At 39.5% G+C, this 23,378-nt stretch overlaps 3 protein-coding genes across 6 annotated transcripts; 1 reads left to right on the top strand and 2 right to left on the bottom strand.

Annotated features, from left to right (window-relative positions):
* The first annotated feature begins 383 nt into the window (after positions 1-383).
* On the top strand, positions 384-9,280 carry tigarb (TP53 induced glycolysis regulatory phosphatase b). 3 transcript variants are annotated; one of them, XM_011491203.4, is made up of 7 exons: positions 384-518; positions 770-807; positions 2,790-2,911; positions 3,850-3,927; positions 4,697-4,807; positions 6,971-7,144; positions 8,528-9,280. In XM_011491203.4, the coding sequence occupies exons 1-7, from the start codon at positions 487-489 to the stop codon at positions 8,852-8,854; spliced, it is 882 nt and encodes a 293-aa protein (XP_011489505.2). In that variant the 5' UTR covers positions 384-486; the 3' UTR covers positions 8,855-9,280. The 3 variants fall into 3 exon arrangements, with proteins under 3 accessions (XP_011489505.2, XP_078798251.1, XP_004083129.2); XM_078942125.1 differs by lacking the exon at positions 8,528-9,280 and adding an exon at positions 8,076-8,310 and having other exon boundaries at positions 386-518; XM_004083081.5 differs by lacking the exon at positions 8,528-9,280 and having other exon boundaries at positions 389-518; positions 6,971-7,983.
* Positions 9,281-10,235: 955 nt separating this feature from the next.
* fgf23 (fibroblast growth factor 23) lies at positions 10,236-12,070 on the bottom strand. Its single transcript, XM_020714269.2, has 3 exons — positions 11,694-12,070; positions 11,482-11,585; positions 10,236-10,842 (listed from the first exon to the last, which is right to left on the bottom strand). The coding sequence occupies exons 1-3, from the start codon at positions 11,917-11,919 to the stop codon at positions 10,381-10,383; spliced, it is 792 nt and encodes a 263-aa protein (XP_020569928.1). The 5' UTR covers positions 11,920-12,070; the 3' UTR covers positions 10,236-10,380.
* Positions 12,071-14,132: 2,062 nt separating this feature from the next.
* LOC101161850 (fibroblast growth factor 4) lies at positions 14,133-19,931 on the bottom strand. Of its 2 annotated transcripts, none has more exons than XM_023952193.2 (3): positions 19,165-19,931; positions 18,672-18,775; positions 14,133-16,855 (listed from the first exon to the last, which is right to left on the bottom strand). In XM_023952193.2, the coding sequence occupies exons 1-3, from the start codon at positions 19,508-19,510 to the stop codon at positions 16,679-16,681; spliced, it is 627 nt and encodes a 208-aa protein (XP_023807961.1). In that variant the 5' UTR covers positions 19,511-19,931; the 3' UTR covers positions 14,133-16,678. The 2 variants fall into 2 exon arrangements, with proteins under 2 accessions (XP_023807961.1, XP_078798252.1); XM_078942126.1 differs by lacking the exon at positions 19,165-19,931 and adding an exon at positions 18,853-18,951 and having other exon boundaries at positions 16,457-16,855.
* Positions 19,932-23,378: the final 3,447 nt, after the last annotated feature.

Here is a 23,378-nt window from a genome sequence, read left to right as displayed (position 1 = left end):
TTTTTCTAAGGAAGTTTTTTTTTTAATTCTTAAAATAAAGAGTCCATAAAAACTACAGAACTTCTTTTTAAAAAAACTTTATTGAAAACAGAGTTACAGACAAAAGACACAAGTGCTCTGTGACATTTAAATGACAACTATTTAAAACACAAACGGAAAAACAAAAAAAAATAACTTACAAATATGTTAAGGAGGGGAACTGGAAAAAAGTAAATAATAATAAATATGCAAACCTTATTAGCTTTGAGTGAGTAAATGAATTAAAACCTCTATAACATTGATATGAATATTTTATGAAACCAATAAATGTAGAAATTATTTCTGTTTTTCTACATTTGTAAAAGTAAACTTTTTCTTTGTAGTGATACTAGAGTCAAAGAAGTTTATTTTTCAACAAAATCCCGCATTGGATTGCAGTCAGTCTGTGACGCAGGCGTTACGTCACATTACTCAAACGACTCACCCCGGAAGTAGCTCCAACCAACGATGCTGACCTTCAGTTTAACGCTAATACGACAGTATGTGTTTGTTTATATCTTGATTGATTTCATACACCGACAACATTATTATTCTTTCAATAAAAATTGCGTCTTGTTTGTGCGTAGCGGCGTTTTAAAGACGCACTCAGTGTCTCAGCCAGTCTGTTAAGCTATTAGCTATCCACGCACGCAGACAAGTTGTACTAGTAACTTTTTAAAACAGCTGCTACTGTTTGCTTTTTCTAACAACTTGCTTGTTTTACGTTTTTTTTGTCATGTGTTGCCTGCAGTGGAGAGACACAGTACAACAGAGACAAACTACTACAAGGTAAAACTCACTCATCTTTTTTCATGAAAAAATAAAAACCTCTCCAAATTATTTTTAAAGACCCACTCCGATGAAAATCGTTTTTTTAAAACATGGTCTTGAGTCATTTTTCTGATTATGAGACATGTAAAGATAATTTCCTTATGAAATCGTTGTGAAAATGCTGTTAAAAAAACAAAAACGTATTTGTGACGTAGAAAACAGGCTGGGCGGGCTACAAACTCCTTGCTCCGCTCTAGTAATGTTAGGTTGAGGGGTGTGAGGGGCTGTAAGATAGCAGAATAGCATGAAAACTAAGGGATGATGGGAAGGGGGTTGGATTACTCCACGCCAACAGTCCCATCCACAACCTATAGGCAAGTTTTTCATGAAAACTGGAGAGGGACTCTAAGTCCACCTGTCTACACAGTAGTTTCTGCAACAATAGAAAAAACAAAAATCAATGTATACAGAAGTAATCATGTATTTATTTATAAAAATAACTTATTGACAGAAACTTTTTAAAACCTTTTCATTTGTGCTTTTAGTTGTGGCAACTCTTCTGCCTCCATCTAATGCTCTTACTCACACCAGCTACTAGGGGTGTACCGATACGCTAAAATCTCAATTCGTTTTCGATTCAGAATTTCATAGGGCTCTTCATGGATGCTGACAACAAAGCCAAAGTGTTTCCACACAGGAGAGCGTAAAGAGATGGGGGGGGGGGGGGGGGGGGGTGTCCTCATCTCTGGCCTCGCTCCTGCATCAGCCATATGTTGACATTCTTACTGTCCGTCACCTAATAGCGTCTCTGAGGAAACTAACGGCTGACATTATTTCCGCCGCGGTGCAAAGTGAATACAGTGGCGACCTGGGGGTTAGCCCCGCCTATAGCCACTAAGATTCATTGTAAGTGCGAAATCTTGTGTGTTGACTCCTTCACCAACACTGAGAGAGCTATCAAGAGAAGTGAGGTTCATGTTGTTACGCTGTTCGTGTGTGTTCATATAAATGGGTTCTAATGCTGGAAAGGAGATGGAGCAATTTATTTTATTTCTCTCTGCCTCCTGTCTGTAAAACAACAACATGGCTTCTCTCACCACAGTTTTCTGCATCTTTCTTTCCCTTTTTGTGACTCTCTTTTGCCACTCCTGAAAAATTAATCCTCCCATTCCAACCGTCTTGAAGCCACTTCTTAGCCTCTTTTCCACGCTAAGAACTTAAAGTTCTCCACCTTCTTCCCACCTGCTTCCTGTAAGCTCACCGTTCCACTGTAGTTCCTCACATTTACACACAGATTCTCTGTCTTGTTGCAGTTGTCCTTCATCCCCTTCTAAAGCAAACCTCCACCCCTCTGAATGTTCCTCCAGCTGCTCCCTACTCTTACTTATTAAATTCACTATTTTGATTACCAATAGATAATTTGCAAAGCAGCAACTGAATTTTCTCAATTTTGTTTATTATTGTAATAAAATTTGATTAATTTAATGTTGGTAAATATGAGGAGAGCAGTTTTATCAAGTATCAAAGCTCAAACAAGACGATGAAGTAGCAATTTTTGTAGCATAACAAAGTCTACATCAGTAAATTATTTTTTCTTGGAACATAAAATAAAGGAAAGACCATGTAGGTGACAAAAAGGCCATTTTTGTAGCCTTTATTTTTAGACAAAAAGAAGAAATACTATTTTTTTTCAGATTTTTTTTCCTTTATTTATGCTGCTGAGAAGAACTATTTATTTTAAATTTCTTTTATAATAATTTCCCAAGGGAACTGTACATTAAATACAGAGTAAATGACTGCATTGATGTGATGCAAACGGGACCGTTTTAAAAGGCTATACTGTTTCCGTACTTGTCAGTTGAAATACATTTCAAGTTAAACAAAATACAGATTTTTGTTGCAAAGTAAATTTTACCGGAGAATGTTTATTTGTTATCCAAATGAGAGATTATTGAGGTCATATTCTGCTTCGACTGAAATCACAATCCTTTTTTTTTTAGGTCAAGGTGTGGACACCCCTCTGTCAGAGACGGGCGTGCTGCAGGCAGAAGCAGCGGGACAGTATCTTAAAGACATGGCTTACAGTAAAGTGTTTGTCAGTAACTTACAGCGGGCAGTACAGGTAAGACAGAAAAATTTGTGTTTTTAATTATTAAATAATGCAGCCTGTATTTCCACCATACACTGACAAAAAACACATTACATTATGTTCATTTTTGGCTGCTCGGTGAGTTGTGGTTAGCCCTATTGCCTCACAGTGGGAAGGCCCTGGTTCGAGTCCCATCTGGGTCCTTTCTGTGTGGAAAATGAATGTTCTCCTCTTCTTTTCAAAACCATGCTTCACAAGTTATCTGGTGATTGTGATGTTGCTAGTGAACCATCCAGGACGTACTCCACTTTCATCCAATAGTAGGCGGGAACGCTCCAGCGTCCCCGTGACCTGAACAGGAAGATGGGTTTGCAATTAATATGCTCTTGAAATAACGTATTTTCAATAATTTATTAAAGTTTTTTTTTTTTTGTATTTTTGCCTTAAAAAAATCAAGAAAATGTATGTTCAAAAATCACATATTTTTAACACAACTTCCAGACAGCAAAAAAGAAAGAATGGAGCTCTGTATGAAAATAAAAACCATAGTGACATTGCATAATGTAGTGCCTTTTGTTTATTGTCCTTGTTATTATTGTGTGTATATCAGTTGAATTAAGGTTTTAAAAACATGGGAAGAAAGTACTAACTGACACATTTCTTTCTGTATCTTATGCTTTTGATTAAAGATAGATAAGTGTCAATTATGGGAAATCAGTTTAGACATGTGCGTAACTCACTTTCCATTATGACCAAATAGCTTTGTGACTCAGTTAAAGTGTCACCTGCTTGTGAGAGAAAATTAGAAAAACAGGATGCATGAGGTAAATGACGCTGTGTTCACGGCTCTGTGGTTTTTGACTCTCTGATGCAGATGTTTATATTAATGTTTCTGATCCTGCTCCATGGAAGGTTTTTGCTGCTTGTACTCATGGAGTCAGTCATTTCCCAATCATTTTTCCCTATTCCAGACAGCTGAAATTATCCTAAGAAGCAGCACTCAGTGTCCCGACATGGAGCTGACTCTGGAGCCGTTGCTCAGAGAAAGGGTAAGATGTCTTCTGTGCTTTATGTTATTATGTCAGACACAGCAGTAGTTTTTTTTTTTTAAGTACTTTTAAAAATGTTGTCGCATGTGCTACCTGACCCCGCCCTCACTGGCTGAATGCCTGCTAAGTGCCGACCTGGTCAGAGCTGCAGGGGAAAAATTCAAAAACACTTCGTAGCAACCATTTTATTTATAAGAGTCTATGTAATTTTTAGAAGAATTGACAAAATTAAATATTTGGATTTCCTTAGGAACTGAGATTTTTCGTTAATCACGCCCACTTTCCTAATATAGTCATATTGTATGTTATGTCGTTTCGCTCAGCTTAAGGTATTTTCACAATATTCTAGTGAAAACTGTGAAAGCAACAGCGAAACGCCACCTTAGCTAACACAATTCAAAATCTCCAAAATTTAAAACCAACGCTGTTTCCCAAGCAGCTTCCAAATGTTGCTAGAGGAGTCATTTGGGGGGATAAGTCGAAAACCATACGAGTTTACATTTGTAGATGCTCCAAAGGCGACTTTGATCTTTTCTTTTTTAATTAACAGCGACGATGGCCTCTTCCCAAGGTCAAAGGTCAATGAAACTTAGGTTGTAGTTGTAGACTAAACTTGGTGGTGTGTGTTTAAAAAATTCCCGTGTTCTTCCCTCAGTGCAAATATTTGAATATATATATATATATATTTTTAATGGTTTCTCCTGCTGTGATGTCATCACGGGCCAGACTGCATTATGAAGTCGCACCTCCGTCTCTCCTGTTTCTCCAGGGATTTGGTGTTGCTGAAGGACGCCACAAGGAGGATCTAAAGAACATGGCTAACGCTGCTGGTCAGTCGTGTCGGGACTACACGCCCCCAGGAGGAGAGACTTTAGAGCAGGTGTGTCAGATAAGAATTTCCACTAGAATTTCCATTTGAGTTTGACCTTATAGGAGTTGAACGGCGCTCCAGAGCATCCAGATCACATGACCAATTCAAGAAGGCATTCAAACTATTCAGCCGATGTAGTTTTACTTGTGTTTGTCTAAAACCTACGATGAATGAATAAATCAACAAATAGTTAAATAATAAATGACTGAAGAAATGCACAAATGAATGAATATAAAAAAAATAACAAAATGAAAGAATATATAGTAAAAGTAATAAAATGTATGCAAAAGAATTATTGAAAAATATATATTACAATTATTAAACACAAAGTTAATAGAAAATGAATGAATTAACAAAAAGAAAATTAGTAAAAATACCTAATAAATAAAAAAGGTAATGAATAAAATAAATAAATACTTTAAAAAATGAATGAATTAATGGATACAAAATAAAAAATACAATTTATCAAAATAAACAGCTGTGGCGAGGGCTGAAGGGATGTGCCAAAAGTTGAACAACAACATAAAAATAAATAGATTATGATTTTTTGTGTGTGTCGTGGACCCGATTTCTGGTGCAAATTCAGAGCAGATCTTGTGCAACAAGCAACACGGGGCAAGTCGTGTGAAAACTGTCTCAATATTTTGAGACATTTTGTGTGTTTGGAGTGAACAGTGACATGTGAGATGCAGCGGTGACACACACAGACTTCATGGTGGAGGTGGGGTGTCAGTGTTGTGATTCGGACACGACAGGTGTTCCACAGAGCAGGAGGTGGACACATTCCTGTGCCCACTGTCACGGATGCTGACAGGAACTCTGACAAAAAATGCAAACGCTGCCTCCAGGTGGACACAATGAGGAGGGACACAGAAGTTTCGGGCCTGTGATGCTGCCTTATGTGCTCAAGTGGAAAGATCATCTGTGTGGGATCATGAAATGTTGCCTGCATTTGTGTGTTAAAATTGCATTCAAGTTACAAAAATATTTTTGTAATTTTTTACAGTAAGAAACTCTTACTGAATCAGACTTTGTATTTTTGTGTGACTTAATGTTCAGTGTGTTATACAGTATGGAAAAAATAGACACAAAATCTTAAATTTAAACTGTTATAGGTAAAAAAAAAAAAAGCCTCCCTTGTCTCCAAGAACGAAGGGATTTGGTGTAAAATGCTGCCATCTAGTGGTTACCTTTGGTACTGATGGGAAATCTTTTTTGTCCTCCGTAACCTCTACAAACCTAAAACAAAATAATAAGCAAAGAAATAAACGATTATCACGACGGAGTTTTAGGGCCAGTTTAAAAGAAAGAAAATGTTTTTAATTACGACTATTAAGTCGTAAATGTACGAGAAAGAAAGTAATAACTCTTAAAATACGAGATTTTAAGTCATAAGTTTACGAAAAACATAAAAACAAAATAAAAAACTCAAACCGCACAATATTTTCTTTGATATTGGTGGACTTATGCACCATTGAACCACTAAAAAACAGGAAGGTGTTTTTTTTTCATTAAAAAAAAACATTTTTACTTAAATATTATCAGTGAGTTGTTCGTTTTAGTTTGGTAAATTAAATAACTAGTTCAGATCGTAATATTCTTTTTAATTCTTTTTGAAATCCTCACACTTTCTTTAGGAGGATGTTTTCTTACAGTATTTCAAAAAGTCTGAATAAAACTAAAATAAAACTAAAAACAAATTTACACCTATAATAGCTTCTCAATAGACTGCCTTGTTAAAGGCAAAATTAGCTTAAAAAATGCATAAAAATAAATTTACAATGAAGCTCCCAGGATCAATTCTCCATAATGTAAAACGATAATTGTTTCTGCACCGATCAGGTTCCAACCAGCATAATTAGGAAAAAAACTAAAATGTTTGAATTGAAATAAAAACCAAAATATTTTTAAACATTTCAAAATACATCCATATCCATAAAAATGCTGCAAAAGTTACAAAGAGGAATCCAAAGAGGAATGTCCTGAAGTTCTGGAATAACTTGATAAAAAATACAAAAGATTTGAAGAGTGCAGAAAACAAATAAAAAGATTACAAATTTAGAAAAATACATTTACACTCATCAGGATGCAAAAGGTAAATATGCAAGAAACAGAGTCTTTGTGCTCATCTGATCCTCTAATCTCTCAGTTTCGCTGTTTTCTTTCTTTCAGGTGAAACAAAGATTCAAAAAATTCCTCAAAGTCCTTTTCAAGCAGATGCTTGAGGATCACAACCCGTCTGACCCAGACACCGGTCCAGCGGCAACATCAGCCACACCGTTATGCCCCTCTGCTAACAATGGAGCAAATGACGGCCTGCAGGGAGTCGCCATCCACGTCCTGGCGGTGAGTCACGGTGCTTACATCCGAGTGGCCACCAGGCACCTTGTGGAGGACTTAAAGTGCAGCTTACCTGCAGGGCTGAAGGTGTCGCAGCTTTTCTGCCCGTGCCCCAACACGGGCATCAGCCGCTTCATTTTCACCGTCAGCCGCTCCGAGTCCGGGCTGGCACTCACCGACGCCCTCTGCGTTTTCACCAACAGAAAAGAGCACCTAGAAAACCTCACAGTTGCCCAATAAATCAGAGTTTGATGTGTGGACGTGTGCAGCTGACGATAAGCACATTTCAAAAAGAAAATACATTTGAGCCTCAGGCGCAAAAACACATCAAGTAAAGCACGTCTGCTTGATAATCATGTTTTGCAGTGATTTAATGATTGAGCTTTGTGCTGTACTGTGACAGGTTCCACTTTTACAGTGAGGACTGTGTTTAGGGCGAATATTTATCTTGAAGGAAGCATCTCAGTGCTTGATGCACTGATGTGCACATCTTGTGCAATATCATACAAAGTACTGAAAATGAGTTTTTATGTAAAGGTTTTGCATTTATTGAAGAGTAAAGATGCAGATTGCACATTAGAGCATCAGATCTGTGTGGACCTGTTGCAGATTCACAAACGTTTGTTTACTTTATCAAACAGAGAAATCTGTTTCATGTTTTTTGTAAACTGACCGTTGCTTAGAGCAAAGACAGTTTTTTTCTTTCATTGCTTCTGCCTGTCTTCACTACGAGATTCACAATTATGCTCTTAAAGGTTCTTGCTATATGTTGTACAAGAATCAAATATTTAAACAAATCCAAGAGGGCATCCAGCTTTCATTGATTAAAAATGGAAATAAAAACAGTCATCTGTGTATGTTTGTCACTTAACTGTGGTGTAGAAGCGACTTTCCTGTTTAACGTCCCGCTCCAATCATCTTTTGATCTTTTTAAAAGGCATTCAAAATCTTGAATGCCTTTTTAAATCTTGTTCAGGATATGAAGCAGAGTAGCACATGGGAGGACTTCCACTGCCTCCTGTAGTGTAGGTTCCACTGGTAAAACATCCCGGAGTGCCACTATACCCGACTGTCCGGAAGGCCTTTCATAGACTGGCTCAGACTGAAGTTGTCCAGAGAATGGAGGATACCCTCTGGGCTGATAAGCTCCACCTCCTTGAGGAACGCAGGTAACAGTTCCAACAAGCAGACAAACCAACAGCACCCTCATTCTGCTCACTTGCCGCTACTGCTTCTTCTGCGTCTGCTCAAAAGAGAGCTCAAAAAGCTGGGTTTTTTCAACTGTGATGATCCTGTTTTTAGCCAAAATCTAGAATACGGTGTTGTTTTCTAGGACATAGTTTCTGCAGAGCGGCAGTAGTTCATTAGAAATTCCCTTCTGATTTGCAGGGGGGACAAAGACGTACATGTATCTCGTCGCCTTCTAAAGTGGATGCATCGGAATGGAGCGGCACAGGAAGATTGTGGCCCGCTCACAAAAAGCTCCATTTTTTATTTATATCTTTTAATCTGCTCCTGATTCCCTACAATTTGAGTAAAGAGGTACCCAGAAATGGATTTTTCAGTCTAATTTGCCTTATATGTGAACTCCATCATAAGAAAAATGCCACAAGAACATTAAAAACACCTAAATCCCTAAAAGGAATACAGCAGGTTAGGAAAATGGATGGACCTCTAAGCCTCCTTAAAAGCCAATGGGTTTATTTTTGCATCTGATGCGCTTCTATCACCAAAAGATATTGCAGTCTATGCTTTTTGTTTTGCATTTCTATAAAAAATAGCAGTGGGAGAAAAAAGTTTTCTTTGTATGATGTAATAAGCTTGATTTACAATGAGAAAAAGGTGGACAAGAGCGACAAAAACAGCCAAAACATTTTAGCTCCTACATGTAGTATCTTCAGTTATTATGAACGATGAAGATAAAGATTGTTTGAAGCATAAAAAACACAAGAAAATCCAAAACAAATGACTTTTTTAAACTTTATTTGGTCCCAAATTCAAGCAAAACTCTTTCTAAATTAAATTCCAGCTCATACATTCAAAGCAAATCTTTTTTTTCTGTATGTACAACTCCAACATTACCATAAATACTATAAATAAACAGTGAAAGGAAAATATTTCAATAAATAAATACTTTTAGGGACTGCTGTGTGTTTGCTGTTGATGAGAACAACTCAGTCACCTACAAAATTAACATTTATTTTTTGACCCTGTTTGTCCTTTTCTTTCAAGTTATGAGTTCCATCCTACTGGTGGGAAAATTCAGATGTTGTTATAAGACGACTTTCTTCATAATTAATAAAGCAAACTGCTGAAATACTTAAAGAAGGCTAAAATGAAGGCTAATCCTATTGCATTTTTTAATAGTCTCATATTTGTTCATGCCTGCTGGTTTCAGTTCAGCGGTCAAACCCTTCAGTCCTCCAGAGGTAGACTAAATTTGGTTTGTCATTAGACGACATGAATATGGGTTCCTAAGATTGTATAAAACATTTGAACAATGTAAATAAACAGGATATAACACAAATTCATAAAAATATGGGTTGAGTTGCAGAGGATATCAGCTAAATTTGTGGGGGGAAAATAAATGTATCTTAACCATCTTGACATTTAAAGAGCAGAAATTCTTAGGAAGTTGTGGAAACTAGAAGAAGATGGGAAGGTAAGGAGCCCTGGACATGACAAAAGTATCATTTTATTAGCATTTTGAGGACTCATATTGGCATTTTGTGTGTACATTTATGGGCACAAATAAGCATTTTAAGTATCTTCCATTCCTACCACTAATTTGCACCCACAGATACTAATTTCCTTGCACAAAATGCTAATTTCTGTGCACAAATAAGTAATTTGGGCACACAAAATAGTATTTTAGTATCTTTATTTCTCATTTGAAACCCCTAAATACTAATTTGTGGCCAAAAAAAAACTAACATATGCTTACAAAATACTAATGGGGGCCAGAAGAAATGCAAATTTTTTCTTTGTCTTTTTTTTTTGTAAAGTCCTGTCCAGGGCTCTGTAAAAAGGAATTAAGTTTTTGGAAATAAGAGTTTTCAAGAATTGTGCAAAAGGTATCAAGTCAAGTCTAAAAATGTTCATTCAGTGTAAAAACACACTGCAGAAAGATTTAGCACTAACTAAACTATGCAAAGTCAGTGTGAAAGCAAAGCAACAGAAGTGTTACTCTCATGCCAGTTTTTCAAAATAAAGCTTGCTTTATATTTGAATGTTTCACCGGCTTAGCCCATTGTTCCGGTGCCTCGGGGGCTGGACTGTCTGAACGAATTCACGTTCCAGGGGTCGTCATTGAACGGAACCAGCGGTCTCTCCCGGGATAAGTTGCGTCCGTCATCACCGACCTCCATCTCCATCTCTGTCTCCACCTCCACGTCGGCGTCGTCCTGCTCCGCCACAGCCCGAGAGTCGGAGCCCTCCTCCGCCGGTCTGTGGTAGACTCCGTGCGGGTCCGAGGGATCCACGATCCGTTTCCTCTTCTCCCTGTGCGGGATGAGGCGCTCCAGCGGCACCGTGTTCTTCTTGGGTAGGAACAGGGAGGTCTGCGGCACGTTCTGACCTGCGATGTACACCTGTTTGGACCCCTCCAGGTTGAACAAGATGCTGGTCCGAGTGGAGTAGTACACGTCTCGGTTGTTTTCCAGGAGTTTGTGATTGAAGAGGCACTCCTCTCTGAGGCAAATAGGCTAAAAAAGGGGGGAACGGAGAGGAATTTCATTGGATTCAGTGCATTCGAATTAAAAAATAAATTCATGTTTATCTATAGTACATTTTCCATTCATGAAAAGAATTTTACGCATGGAAAAACTGTTTTTGGTTAAAAAAAAAAAACTTTAAACAAAAATGTAAAGTTATTTAAATTGTTTGTATTCGTCTTATTTGGTGCATTCAAAACATTTTTCATGTTTTTTTTTGCGTCGGGTATTTTAAACAAACAGACTTTTTGTGATTTTTAAGTTCATAAACTCTGCAAATGTGGCAGAGATCCGACCAAATCGTTATATTAACTACTTTAAGGCAGAAAGCAGGTAGTCAGACAATTAAACCGGATTTTTTAAAGGACCCGATGCTGCGTTTGTGCGTAAAAATAGTGCGTTTTCACGCACGGTTTAACAGTTCAGACATGTTCTGAAGAAGCTGCTCGGATGATCAATAATACCTATTTTGGATCAATCTTTTAAGTCTACAGGCCCTGTTGAGAAGAATTGTGTGAGGGGGTGCGTAAAACTTCATGGAGTTAAATAATAATAAAAGAAAAGACGATCAAAGATCAAGATTTAGTCGGCATTGACTAATAAAATGAAAAGGATGAACTGTATGCTCACCGAGCTGAATGGATTACCCTCCAGATCCATACACAGGTAACGGTTACTCTTGACTCCAAGGATGGCGACTCGATCCCTCGTTTCAGACTTAAGTAAAATCACACCTGGAAAGATTGAATAAAAAAGATTTAGCGCCAAGTTATTCCAGATAAATCCAAATGAAGACCAGTGCACAGCATTTAAGAAGATACTAGAATAAAAGCCCATCTCACTGTATGATGTTCTGCTCGCAGCTTTGCGCACGGTTCCATCTGATCTGATCTCCAAGTAGAAGTTGCAGACATCCGTGGATGTCTGCAGGTGAATGAATCTCCTCGGGTTTCCCCAGTTGGAGCTAACGAGCGGGGATGGATCTGGGGTTACTTGCCGGACAGAAAACCCCTGTAGAACGGCGAGTACGAGCGCCAGCATGGTAGTGTCCCTCATCACCTGTCCCATGCGAGCTGTTGGGTGCCCGTTGTGCCGAAGTTTGGTGACAGTTCGTATTTAAAGGCCCTGAGTGCCACTCCTGCTCACATCCTTTGGGTTAAAAAAAAAAAAGCAACTCGCCCCCAAAGCCGATGTGCGGGTTGCTGCAGCGGAAGGGCCACTTCCACCTCTGTTTGTGTCCCAATGTTGTTGGTCAGACAACACGACTCCTATTTTTGGGCTCACTTCTTGAGTCAGCCACCTTAAACTGTTCATTTTCTGGTTCTGGTTTTAGTTTGGGAAGGAAAAACATATTTGGCTAAAGTAAAAAGATGACAGAAATATGAATATTTAATAGCTTATACTAAACTCAAACTGTGTTTTTATGTCAATCGGGTCAATATAATTTAAATATAATTCAAACTGCAGGGTTGACTAATTTGCATATGTTTATATTTGGATTTAGTAGTTAAATCTCGGTTTTTAATAACTTTTCCATTCATAAATTTGGTTCAGTTTGATAAATTTATGCACCTGCAAACCGAAGAGATCCACCGTTTCACCAGCAGATGGAGACACTTCCTCACACAGCATTCTTCAACTTAGTGCAACGTTACCTTTAGCCTCCAAATATGATGTTTGCCTCCTTTAGTATTCTGGATTTTAAAAAATGCTGTGTGCTGTATGCAAGTGTTTAAAACAAGAGGGGGAAATCGCAAGAAAATCTTTTTGCAAGTTTTTTTTAAATTGTCGTTTTTGAAATCCGCAATTTAACACAAAGTGAAAAACAGTAACGAACCTCATTAATTAAGTATCCTGCTTTTTTTTGAACAACAAATGCACTTTTATCGAGCAAAAACCTAATTTTAATTTCCTGTTTTTAGTTACTGAATAATGCGCTTTTTATGTATTCAAATATATTATTAGTCAAGCATCCATCCATCCATCTGAAGTTCATTTTTTAAAACTGTCTTTTTTTGAAATCCAGAAATTGACACAAAGCTAAAAAATACTAAAAATCATGCCTGAGTTTTCCTATTACAGGCTAAAGAAAAGTCATTTTTTTTATCAGTTTCTTGGAACTTCTAACATATTACATGCAGATTACAGTTTTGTGTGTTCGTTTGTGCATGTATCGATAAATTATTTTTAAAAGGTGACAAATACACGGCTATAGTGGAAAGTGTTTACTCTTTAAATTGTGTAATGAGCTAAAAAATAATGATGCCTAAAAATATGATCTTGTCTTTTGAAGTAACTGCTATGATAGTGTTTGATTTTAAAAAAAAACAACACAACAGAAACAGTCTGATTAAATGGTGTGCTCTGAGGAACTGAGGAGTAGGAGGCATGTTTAAGCAAATGAGATAATTGATTGTGAAGAGATACTAACCTCTATTATTCTTTATGAGGGAAATACAAGTATTTATATTAAAGACCCACTCAGATAAAAACAGTGTTTATAACGTGGAGGACGTATATAAAGAAAGTTAAGCTCAAAGTTTCATTTCTTAGTATGTGTTTATTCAAATCGTTGTGAATCAGGAGCAGATGAAAAAATGCTGTTTGAAAAAGATCATATTTGTAAAAATATGCTGGGCGGGCCAAAGGCTCCCTGCTCTGCACCATTCTGATGCTTCCACTTCTAGACAAATCTATCCATGTACGTCTTTGTTTTCCCCATCTGAGTTCGAATCTGGTTAAGAACTGGACAGCTGGATAGCTCCAATATTGCTCACCAGTTTTGTGGCACAGCTACTGTTAGGATGGGGGTATGAGGGGCTGTAAGCTAGCAGGAAAGCAGTAAACAGATGAATGTGGGGAAGTGGTGGCGCGGCCGCTCTGCGCCTACAACTCAGAGGTGAATATTTAATTAATTCGTGCCGCTCTGCAGAATCTATGTCCAAGAAAACCAAACCGGTTTTTGGGATTTTGGCTAAAAAAGGCACAATTAAAAACCACTGGGAACAATTTGAAGATAAATCAAAGATTATTGGAATGGGTTTTTATGTTAATAGACAATTTTATCGAAATAAAAGCACAAGAGTCCTTGAGAAATTAATGACACATCATAAAGGGGCATTATTAATGTGTTTCACTGCCTTTATGTCTGTTTGCGTTGCAAATTTCCTGTGGTAATAACACTATATTAAAAATAATGATGCCTAAAAATATGATCTTGTCTTTTGAAGTAACTGCTATGATAGTGTTTGATTTAAAAAAAAAACACAACAGCAGCGGGATAAAAAAAAAAACAACAAAACTTTTATTATAATTAGGAATACAGTAGACTGCTGTGCACAGCACATACGTACAAAAATAAAAGGAAAATTTTACTCAGCATTGTCTTTTTTTCAGAAACAAATAACTTAAGCGAGTTTCTTCTTCTTCATTTACAGTCATCAGCAAACCAAACTAAGGCAGAGGGTGAGGTATATGAGAACAGAGGAGACGAACAGAGTTCCCAACGCCTAACATTATCTTATTTTCATACCTCATACCATTTGGACATGAAAATAGGTTGACATTGAAAGAAATATTTCCTCACCTTGACATTTTTAATGATTAAAATGATGTGGGGAAAAACTAATGACTCAGCAGATGCATTTTGTTTTTGGTCAAAGCTGAAAGGGGTTTGGGTTTAGACACAACCTTTTTCTCTTTTAGGCATCCGTATTTTTGAGTCAACCATCAAAAGCTGAAGATGCTTCATCTTTTTTTCTCAGCTGAGCTCGCCAAAGATGCACATTGTGTTCAGAAAACCTTCAACATACACTTTAAATTTCCTTTTTCTCCACATTTAGCCTTAGTATATGTACTAGTATATATTTATAGAGAGAGAGAGAGAGAGAGAGAGAGAGAGAGAGAGAGAGAGAGAGAGAGAGAGAGAGAGAGAGAGAGAGAGAGAGAGAGAGAGAGAGAGAGAGAGAGAGAGAGAGAGAGAGAGAGAGAGAGAGAGAGAGAGAGAGAGAGAGAGAGAGAGAGAGAGAGATCCATGTATGAGGAAGATGCTGTTGTGATTTTGAAATTTCTGTTCCTCATAACAGGTTTCGGAGGAGCTAGTCAATAACCTTCAACTAAAAATGTTTGAAATGAGAGGAGGAATCTAGAATCCCAAGGTCCCTGTCTGGATTGGGTGAGTTGTGGCATTGAAGGTTGTGGTGGGGGGATTACAGGCTACCAGAGGTAGAAAACAGACGGTGGAGTTCAGGTATGTAAAAAGATGCTTGTCACCCTGGCAGACCCGCATTCCTGCAGAGGGTTCGAAAAAAACAACAAAGACATACGTCTTCCCTGGATTTAAATAGTCGAGCTTCTTGCACAGGAACGGACAGAGGCTGATGATATACTGAGCCGTGCGTCTTTTTTAAGTTAGCAGCTGCAGAAACTATGGGTTGATGCACTCTAGCGGACTCTTGGGAATTTAAAGAATGAGGCAAGGAAAACATTTTAACAATATGCAAAAAGATATTTGTACACACTGACAGCTCAGCTTTGTGGACGGCTGACCAGCTTCAACAAATAAATTCAAGGTTGAGTGAACAGAAATGTATATGCAAAGCACGAAAGTTTAATGCTGTCCATGTAGTCTACTAAATGCCCCGTCCTTTAGTCTTTGGAGGTAAACCAGTGGCTCATCTGTAGTTGCTTTTAAACTTGTTTGCCTTCAGCTTCCACTACTTCACTGCCACTGCAGTGCTGCTGCAGAGCAGACAGACAGGCCCAGGGCTCCCTCAATCCTCCAGCTCATGCAGCGACCCAATGACAAACTGTGGCAAGCCTTTATGTACAATCCTTACCGATCCACTATGCAGAACCCAAAAATCTTCTGATCTTTTAAATGTGCTACTGCGTTTAACCGTTTTGATCTTTGTAGCAGACGGCGGGGTGCTTTGCATCTTCAAAAAGAATAAATAAATAGCAACCCACAAACCTTTTGTGGCTCTGTCATTGTGCAGGAACGATTATCCGCTCAGCTGGTGCTTGTGCAGAAGCAAAGCCATCAAAACCTTTCTCCATGCTGGGGATAGATAAGTATTAAACCCTGTTTGTTCGCTGGATATGTCACGCTGTCAGACTCATGGCCTCCTGCCAGTTTCTATGGCTGACCGTTCTCTGGTCTCAACCACAGGTTTTTTCATTCTTTAATCGATCTAATTACAGTAAAGAAAATAAACCAGAGATAGACCCCCCTCCCTCCTTTGAGGCCCCCCTCTGGAGTGTCAGCCCTATTTCTGACTTCTCTGGGTGTCTCTTACATGCAAGCTTAAGGGGTTCACCAGTGGGAACATCAAGGCACCTTTAAATCGTGCAGCAAAGGTAGTGCATTTAAGTTTCCCCCACTGCAGGACACTGACAATCAAGCACAAAAGCGTGTAGTCTTCAAAAAACATTAAACATTAGCAGATATTTGAGCAGAACTCCATGCATCCCTTAATCTAGTGTTTCTTTGAGGTAATAAAAAGTATTTGTTTCACCCTTAAAAGTTCTGAATATAGCTCATCATCCGTTTCAGCGACCGAAGTTGACGTGTATTTTAGTTACAGCAAGCACCAAGTCAAAGTGAGGCAGGCAGAGGCTTCAACTCTCCCTGTCCAGAAAAACAATCAGCAGCACAGTGTGGCATACATAAACAAAGACAGCTATCCAAATATACATATATAGTGAGCTATACCAGAATAAATATTTCCTTTTGCAGTCCATATGTGTGTATAGTATTACTATAAATTGCTAAAGTAGCTGGAAGAGCATCCATATGTGCAAATCGATGGATTATTGTCAGTCAGTCTCATAACCGCGGGAGGAAATGAGTGACAGTCATGGTGGTGGTCACCTTGTTGCCTCTCTTTGCGCGGCCATGCTTGCTGAGGGCGATGTAGAAGCCCTTGTAAACAAAAGACTCGTAGGCGTTGTAGTTGTTGGGCAGCAACATCTCCTTGAACTTGCACTCGTCCCTGAAGACTTTCTAGAGAAGTTAGGGGGGCAAAAAGGGGGAAAGATGAGGCCAGTACTTATCAAGGCAGGAGGAAGACTTCAATAAATACCCCTGCGACCTTTGCTTTGGAAAACAGTCTGATTAAATGGTTTGCTCTCGAGGAACTGGGGAGTAGGAGGCATGTTTAAGCAAATGAGATAATTGATTGTGAAGAGATACTAACCTCTATTATTCTTTATGAGAGAAATACAAGTATTTATATTAAAGACTCACTCAGATAAAAAACAGTGTTTATAACGTGGAGGACGTATATAAAGAAAGTTAAGCTCAAAGTTTCATTTCTTAGTATGTGTTTATTCAAATCGTTGTGAATCAGGAGCAGATGAAAAAATGCTGTTTGAAAAAGATCATATTTGTAAAAATATGCTGGGCGGGCCAAAAGCTCCCTGCTCTGCACCATTCTGATGCTTCCACTTCTAGACAAATCTATCCATGTACGTCTTTGTTTTCCCCATCTGAGTTCGAATCTGGTTAAGAACTGGACAGCTGGATAGCTCCAATATTGCTCACCAGTTTTGTGGCACAGCTACTGTTAGGATGGGGGTATGAGGGGCTGTAAGCTAGCAGGAAAGCAGTAAACAGATGAATGTGGGGAAGTGGTGGCGCGGCCGCTCTGCGCCTACAACTCAGAGGTGAATATTTAATTAACTCGTGCCGCTCTGCAGAATCTATGTCCAAGAAAACCAAACCGGTTATTGGATTTTGGCTAAAAAAGGCACAATTAAAAACCACTGGGAACAATTTGAAAATAAATTAAAGATTATTGGAATGGGTTTTTATGTTAATAGACAATTTTATCGAAATAAAAGCACAAGAGTCCTTGAAAAATTAATGACACATCATAAAGGGGCATTATTAATGTGTTTCACTGCCTTTATGTCTGTTTGCGTTGCAAATTTCCTGTGGTAATAACACTATATTAAATCCATACATTTTCATCCAAAATTATCCTCACTTTTCACAAAAATCAAAGACGATTCAGCAATTGTCTCCTGCACATCTCAAAACCTCCCTCTGGGACACATGTCTGTGCTCTGGTGACCAGGCCGTGACCAAAAAAGTGATGATTCATGCTTTCACTACTTCAGCCCAATCGATCCTCGTGTTGCTGTTTAGAAACATGCCTTCACCAGAGGAAAATAATCAATTATTGTTTAAAAATGTGGTTATTCAGGGTGTCAGCTGACCTCACTTGTTGACCAAACATTTGCGATAACCTTTCAATGGCCATAATCCATCACCATAATGTGCCAATAATTAAAGGCAGAGGTTCAAAAGAATGCATTCGACTGAAAACTTCTATTTTTAAAACGTTGTTTGGCCAAATTCAGAATTATTTGCAGTAAACAAATAATTGTAATGATCAAGCATGATTCTAATCAAATAAGGTGAAGGGTTTAAAGAAAAATTATGATGAGAAAATAGGTTTCACAAAGAGTCTGCCTTTTATTTGGCATCAAACACTATAAGTCAGAGCTGACCTACTTTAGGCTGTCCTCTCATTGGTTTATGAATTTAGCACCAAAAAGCACGTGAACATGAGCAAAATGAATGATGGGAGTCCATGCAATGACATTATTGATCATGTAAGTGAAAAGCTGTTGTGCAAATGTGGGTATTTGCTTGGATTATGACACAGCAGAAGACTGTTTCTCCAAAGTGCTGCCGCCAAACATATCATCACTGTGTATTAATAACACAACAGCGCTCATAAACCGGTGGATCATGCAGCAGCTCTGTGAACTCGAGCAGGATGTGTGACACACGGGGTTGCGCACCCACGTACCGTTCCGTATAACCTTCCCCTGCTGTTCATTGCGACAAACAGCTGACTCCTCACTCCGAACAGGCTGATCACTCCTCGGTCCACCGTGGAGACCTCAATCAGACCTGGAGGGGAAACGGCGTTAGGGAGGCAAGGACACACGAGTAGAAAACCTGGCCTCTGCAGCAGTAATGGATGTAACCTTGCAGGTGCATTGCGACTTGGATGATGCTCAATCAGAAATCACTGGTTTGTATGTGACAGACGTTTGGGAGTGAAGTTGGGAGGGTGCGCAGAGTGTGCGCTCTGCTGCAGGGGGTAAAAATAAGTCCGCGTCAGGCATTCGTGTCGTGTTTTTGGCTTGGGAGAATTCTTCGCGCTGCACGGATGCAAGGCTGAGAGCAGATTTTGCTTTTGGAAACTTTCAAACATGCCGACATCGCTTATGGCTCGAACTTTCACACATGCAGGCATGCGCACACAGAGCCCCACTCTCTCATGGATGCAAACTCACTGTATGGGTTTTCACTGTGCACACCGCTTATCCTGCCATCCGGAAGCACCTGCAGGTGAAACCCGATGCCCACGTTGCAGTATAATCTCCGCACTCTTTTGATGCCTTGCAAATAGTCACTCTCCCAGCTTAATTCCGATTTGCCCCCGTTTATGCCCAGGTAGGAGCGGGATAAGAGGGTCTCCCACTTCTTTTCCAACAAAGTTGCGTTAGTCCTGCTCGGAACCGGATAAGGAGAAACGATTCCCCACAGAAATGTCCACAGTACAACCAGTGCTGACAGCGTCCGGTGCGTCCTGACCCCGCCGCGCATGATACTGCTGTGGCACCTTGGCGCAACGGCCATTCACTTGAACTTTGGGGCACGTGGTCAAAGTTACCTGCCCTGAAAACGCAACTCTTCCTATTTTCCGTCCTTTGGCATGGTGGTGGCAAAAGCTGGTTTGGGGATCAGTGCAGATCAGGGCTCCATAGCCGGAGATCTGAGCAGCGAAGGAGCAGAGCGCGTCGGAGCTTGGATTGGAGCTGGTGGCGATGACCATCTTTCGCCGCTCCGCGCCTCTGCGCAGGCAACGCTGGCAGTGAAGGGGGGGCGGGGAGGGACAGCACTCACTGCAAAATCAGCTCACCTTGCCCTCGACTTTCACATCCTAAAATGACATCACTGTGACTTCACCGCTGCATACACACCCCCTCCACACCAAAAGAGAGACGATGGGAGGAGGAGAGGATTCCTCCAGGAGCGCAGCAGCAGCAGCACCAGTCCTGACAGGAGTCACGGGGGGAGGAGGGGGGGAGGGCTGCACCTTCACACCAGCGTCAGAACCGCACTAGAAAATTAAGAGGAGGAGTTTCCTGTTGAGCCTTTCAAAATTAAACAACAAGAGATGAATCCCTGAATCCGATGAACTCTTAGTTCTCCTTAAAGACTCACTCCAGTCATCTTTTGATCTATTGTTGAAGCGCTCACAGTGGTTGTTTAATTGTGATTATGCATTTTTTTAATCCAAAAAGTGTAGTAATCTAGGACACAGAGAAATTCACCTTGTGTCGGAGGGACTATTGGCACAGAGTGACCCTGCCCCTACTTCCCATCATCTATCTGTTTACATGCTACCCTGCTAGCTCACAGCCACTCACATCTCCCCAAACTAACAATAGCGGTGCAACAAAATAGAGAACAAAATTGGAGCTAACCAGCCGTACAGTTTTGTGCCAGACTCCAACTCAGACGAGAAAAACAAAAACTCTTGCCCTCCTTCCAGGCAGCTCCATCTCCAACATCCTTCTACCAATATATCCACTATCCCTCCTCTGAACATGTCCAAACCATCTCAGTCTGGCTTCTCTGACTTTGTCGCTGACACAGGCAACATGAGCCGTCCCTCTGATGTACTCGTTCCTTATCCTGTCTAACCTGGTCACTCCTAAGGAGAACCTCAACATCTTCATCTCCGCTACCTCCATATCAGCCTCTTGTGTCTGTCTCACTGCTACCGGATCTAACCCAGCAGAGCTGATGCGCAACGATTTGAGTAAAGAAATAATCAGAAAAACAATTTTGACATACATTTTCTTTACGACATCAGTTGCCTTTCTCTATGAGCGAATTCTGATGTTTCAGTTCCAAAATACGGGTGAAATATTCCAAAAAGTGTCAGTTAGGCCACTGGCCATTCTACATCCAAGAACACATTTACTGGGATCTCATACTGCTTAAAATTGCATGTTACGTTACTTCAAATAAGAAAAGAAATTAATTTAAGTGGAAAATAGACAGAAAAGAAGGAATAGTGGAGGAAAGAGGGAAACTTAGAGAAACATTTACTTTGAAAGTGTTATTTAAAAAAAGGACATAAGTGTAAAAAATGTTTCAGAGTTTAGAGAAAACAGTTGACATTGTTACTGTAAGAACACATTTAATTATGTAAAATAACTCAATAATTTCTTCTAAAAGTGCTCTTTACCAGAATTTGTGCTCGAATAAAAACGTAGCTTCTGAATAACATAACCAATAACCAATCCTTGGTTTTTCAGCGACCTGCAGAGGCATCTTGACTTTCACAGTCCCTTCTCATTCACCTCGCCATTTTATTATGAAAAGGCTCTAACCTATGTTTTCCCTCTTCCTCCAAACACCTGGGCTGGCTTGACCCCGGACTTTCTCACATTGGAGACCTGTGCGAAAGGAGGGGTGCGCATGAGTGTGTACGCGTTTGACTTTCATTGGCGTTGAGCAATCATGGGATGGATGGATGGATACTGTGTCCAGAGCCCAAATCGGGAAAGTGGTCATATGTCCTGGCAGCCTGCAGCCTTATTTAGATAGAAGGTGTAAAAACAGTCCCAGCAGAGCAAATGCCAATCCTGTCTGACACTTCCTTAGTTGTTTGTCCAGAAAGTTTACACAAGCAAATAGTTGGGCTTTTTACTGTAACTAATACACCCGCAACATAAAAGTATAACCTTTGCACTGCAGTGTGGGAACTTTGACCAGTCATGATTGTATGTAAGGGGAATATATATTATCTACTTCGGGGAATAAAAAAAAATCTAAATTGTCTTTACAAACATCTCCTACAATATTTTGGAGAGGTGTATTGAGTGAGCATTTCACTTGCACCTTATTATTTTGCATAATTTTGATGAAATCATTTTAAGTTAAAAGCAATACAGGGATCCCTACCTCTTTACATCCATGGTTGCATCCTGTTCTGCAGGGACATGTTTGTAAAGGAACACTCTGGGGAATTCCAAGCAAGCTCTGAAGCCCCCGAGGATCTTCGTGCTGCCAGGAAACCTCAGACCCATCTTGGCAACCAGGAAGAAAACTGACTGATGTAAAGTGAATCCACCTAAAGCTTGCGGCAGAAAAACAACATCAGCAGTGATGCATTAGCAGCTGCAATCCCCTACTGATGAGATACGAAGCATAGCTTTATAATTAAGGAAACTTTACATCTCACTGTGTAAATCAAAGAAGTGAGGAGAAAATCAGAGGATTTGAAGAAAAGGAAAGTCTTGTGTATTCCTATGTCCACACTGAATAGCAAATTAATGAGACAGGCTCTTGATTTGCTGCATAAGCACATGGCTCTGCAAACCAAGGCAACAGATACCTGAATAGACAAAACTACTGGGTTATTGACAGAGTGCAACATGAATCAATGGAGAATGGGCTCCGTTAATGAGACTGTGCTCAGCTTCTTACATTAACTCAGCTAGTTCTCATATGATGTGGTGCTGAGGATGCTCTTCAGCAAAGAAAAACTTTCAAAAATAAAAGTTTAAAACAAATTTACTTTTTATTTTATTGTTTCTTAGAAAATGAAAACAACATACATTTAACTTAGCACAAAAAAGAGCACATTTGAGTGTTGGAAAAGGATTCTGTATCAATTCTTCTTGATGCTCCATTGATAAGGAATTTCCATTTGTGAGATGAGCAGCTGAGATCAATGTTGGTTGTTTCTATAAAAAGCTTCTTGACCAATCCCAAACAGCGTCTGATGACTTTTACTCTTGTTGTATGTCTCTGGAACATAGTTGTTGCAATTGTCTGATAGGCAGCACCTTCAGTTCATGAGTTCTACTAATGGTCAGAAGGTGTCTGCTCCAAGAACTGGCATGCCATGTTTGACTGGTTACGGTTAGGTGATGGAGAAAAACCCAGGAGCAGGAAGGACCCGAATACATCAAAAGTAATTCTAAAGATTTAATTTAAACCAGGAAGTAGCAACTAAACTCATAAACACATGCAATGCTTGTTCAAGAACGTGTTTTTAGTGTGTTTTGCATTTGGTGTTCGCACTGGACTTTTGCCGCCACCTTCGGTTAGAAGAGGCTGGTGCAAGATGTCGATGTGGTGCAAATCTCGGGAATCTTCCATTATCCGTGCAGGCTTTTTCTTTCACAGCTCCATTCCAAGAAAGAATTGGTGTAGTGTAACTCCGACTAGACATAAACCACAATTATTAATTTCTCCTTCATAATTTTCCAATGGTTGGCACGTCGGTGAATTTAAAGGGGTGGCATCCATACGTCACTACCAAATCTGAGTCCCTGATTGGTCAAAGTTCAACCTGTTTTAACTTTTAACGTTCAATACGTTCGATGGCCAAACGTTTAATACGTAGAGCCCAAAAATGGTCGTAAAAATGTGCGTAGTGACACATTGAGTGCAAAATCCCAAAACTCGCATTGGGTGGATGTGG

The sequence above is a fragment of the Oryzias latipes genome, chromosome 23 (assembly GCF_053564925.1).
Source record: "Oryzias latipes strain Hd-rR chromosome 23, Olatipes_Hd-rR_3.1".
Taxonomy (NCBI): Eukaryota; Metazoa; Chordata; class Actinopteri; order Beloniformes; family Adrianichthyidae; genus Oryzias; species Oryzias latipes.
Note: the sequence above shows the minus strand (reverse complement) of the source record. Positions and strands in the feature narration are given on the sequence as shown.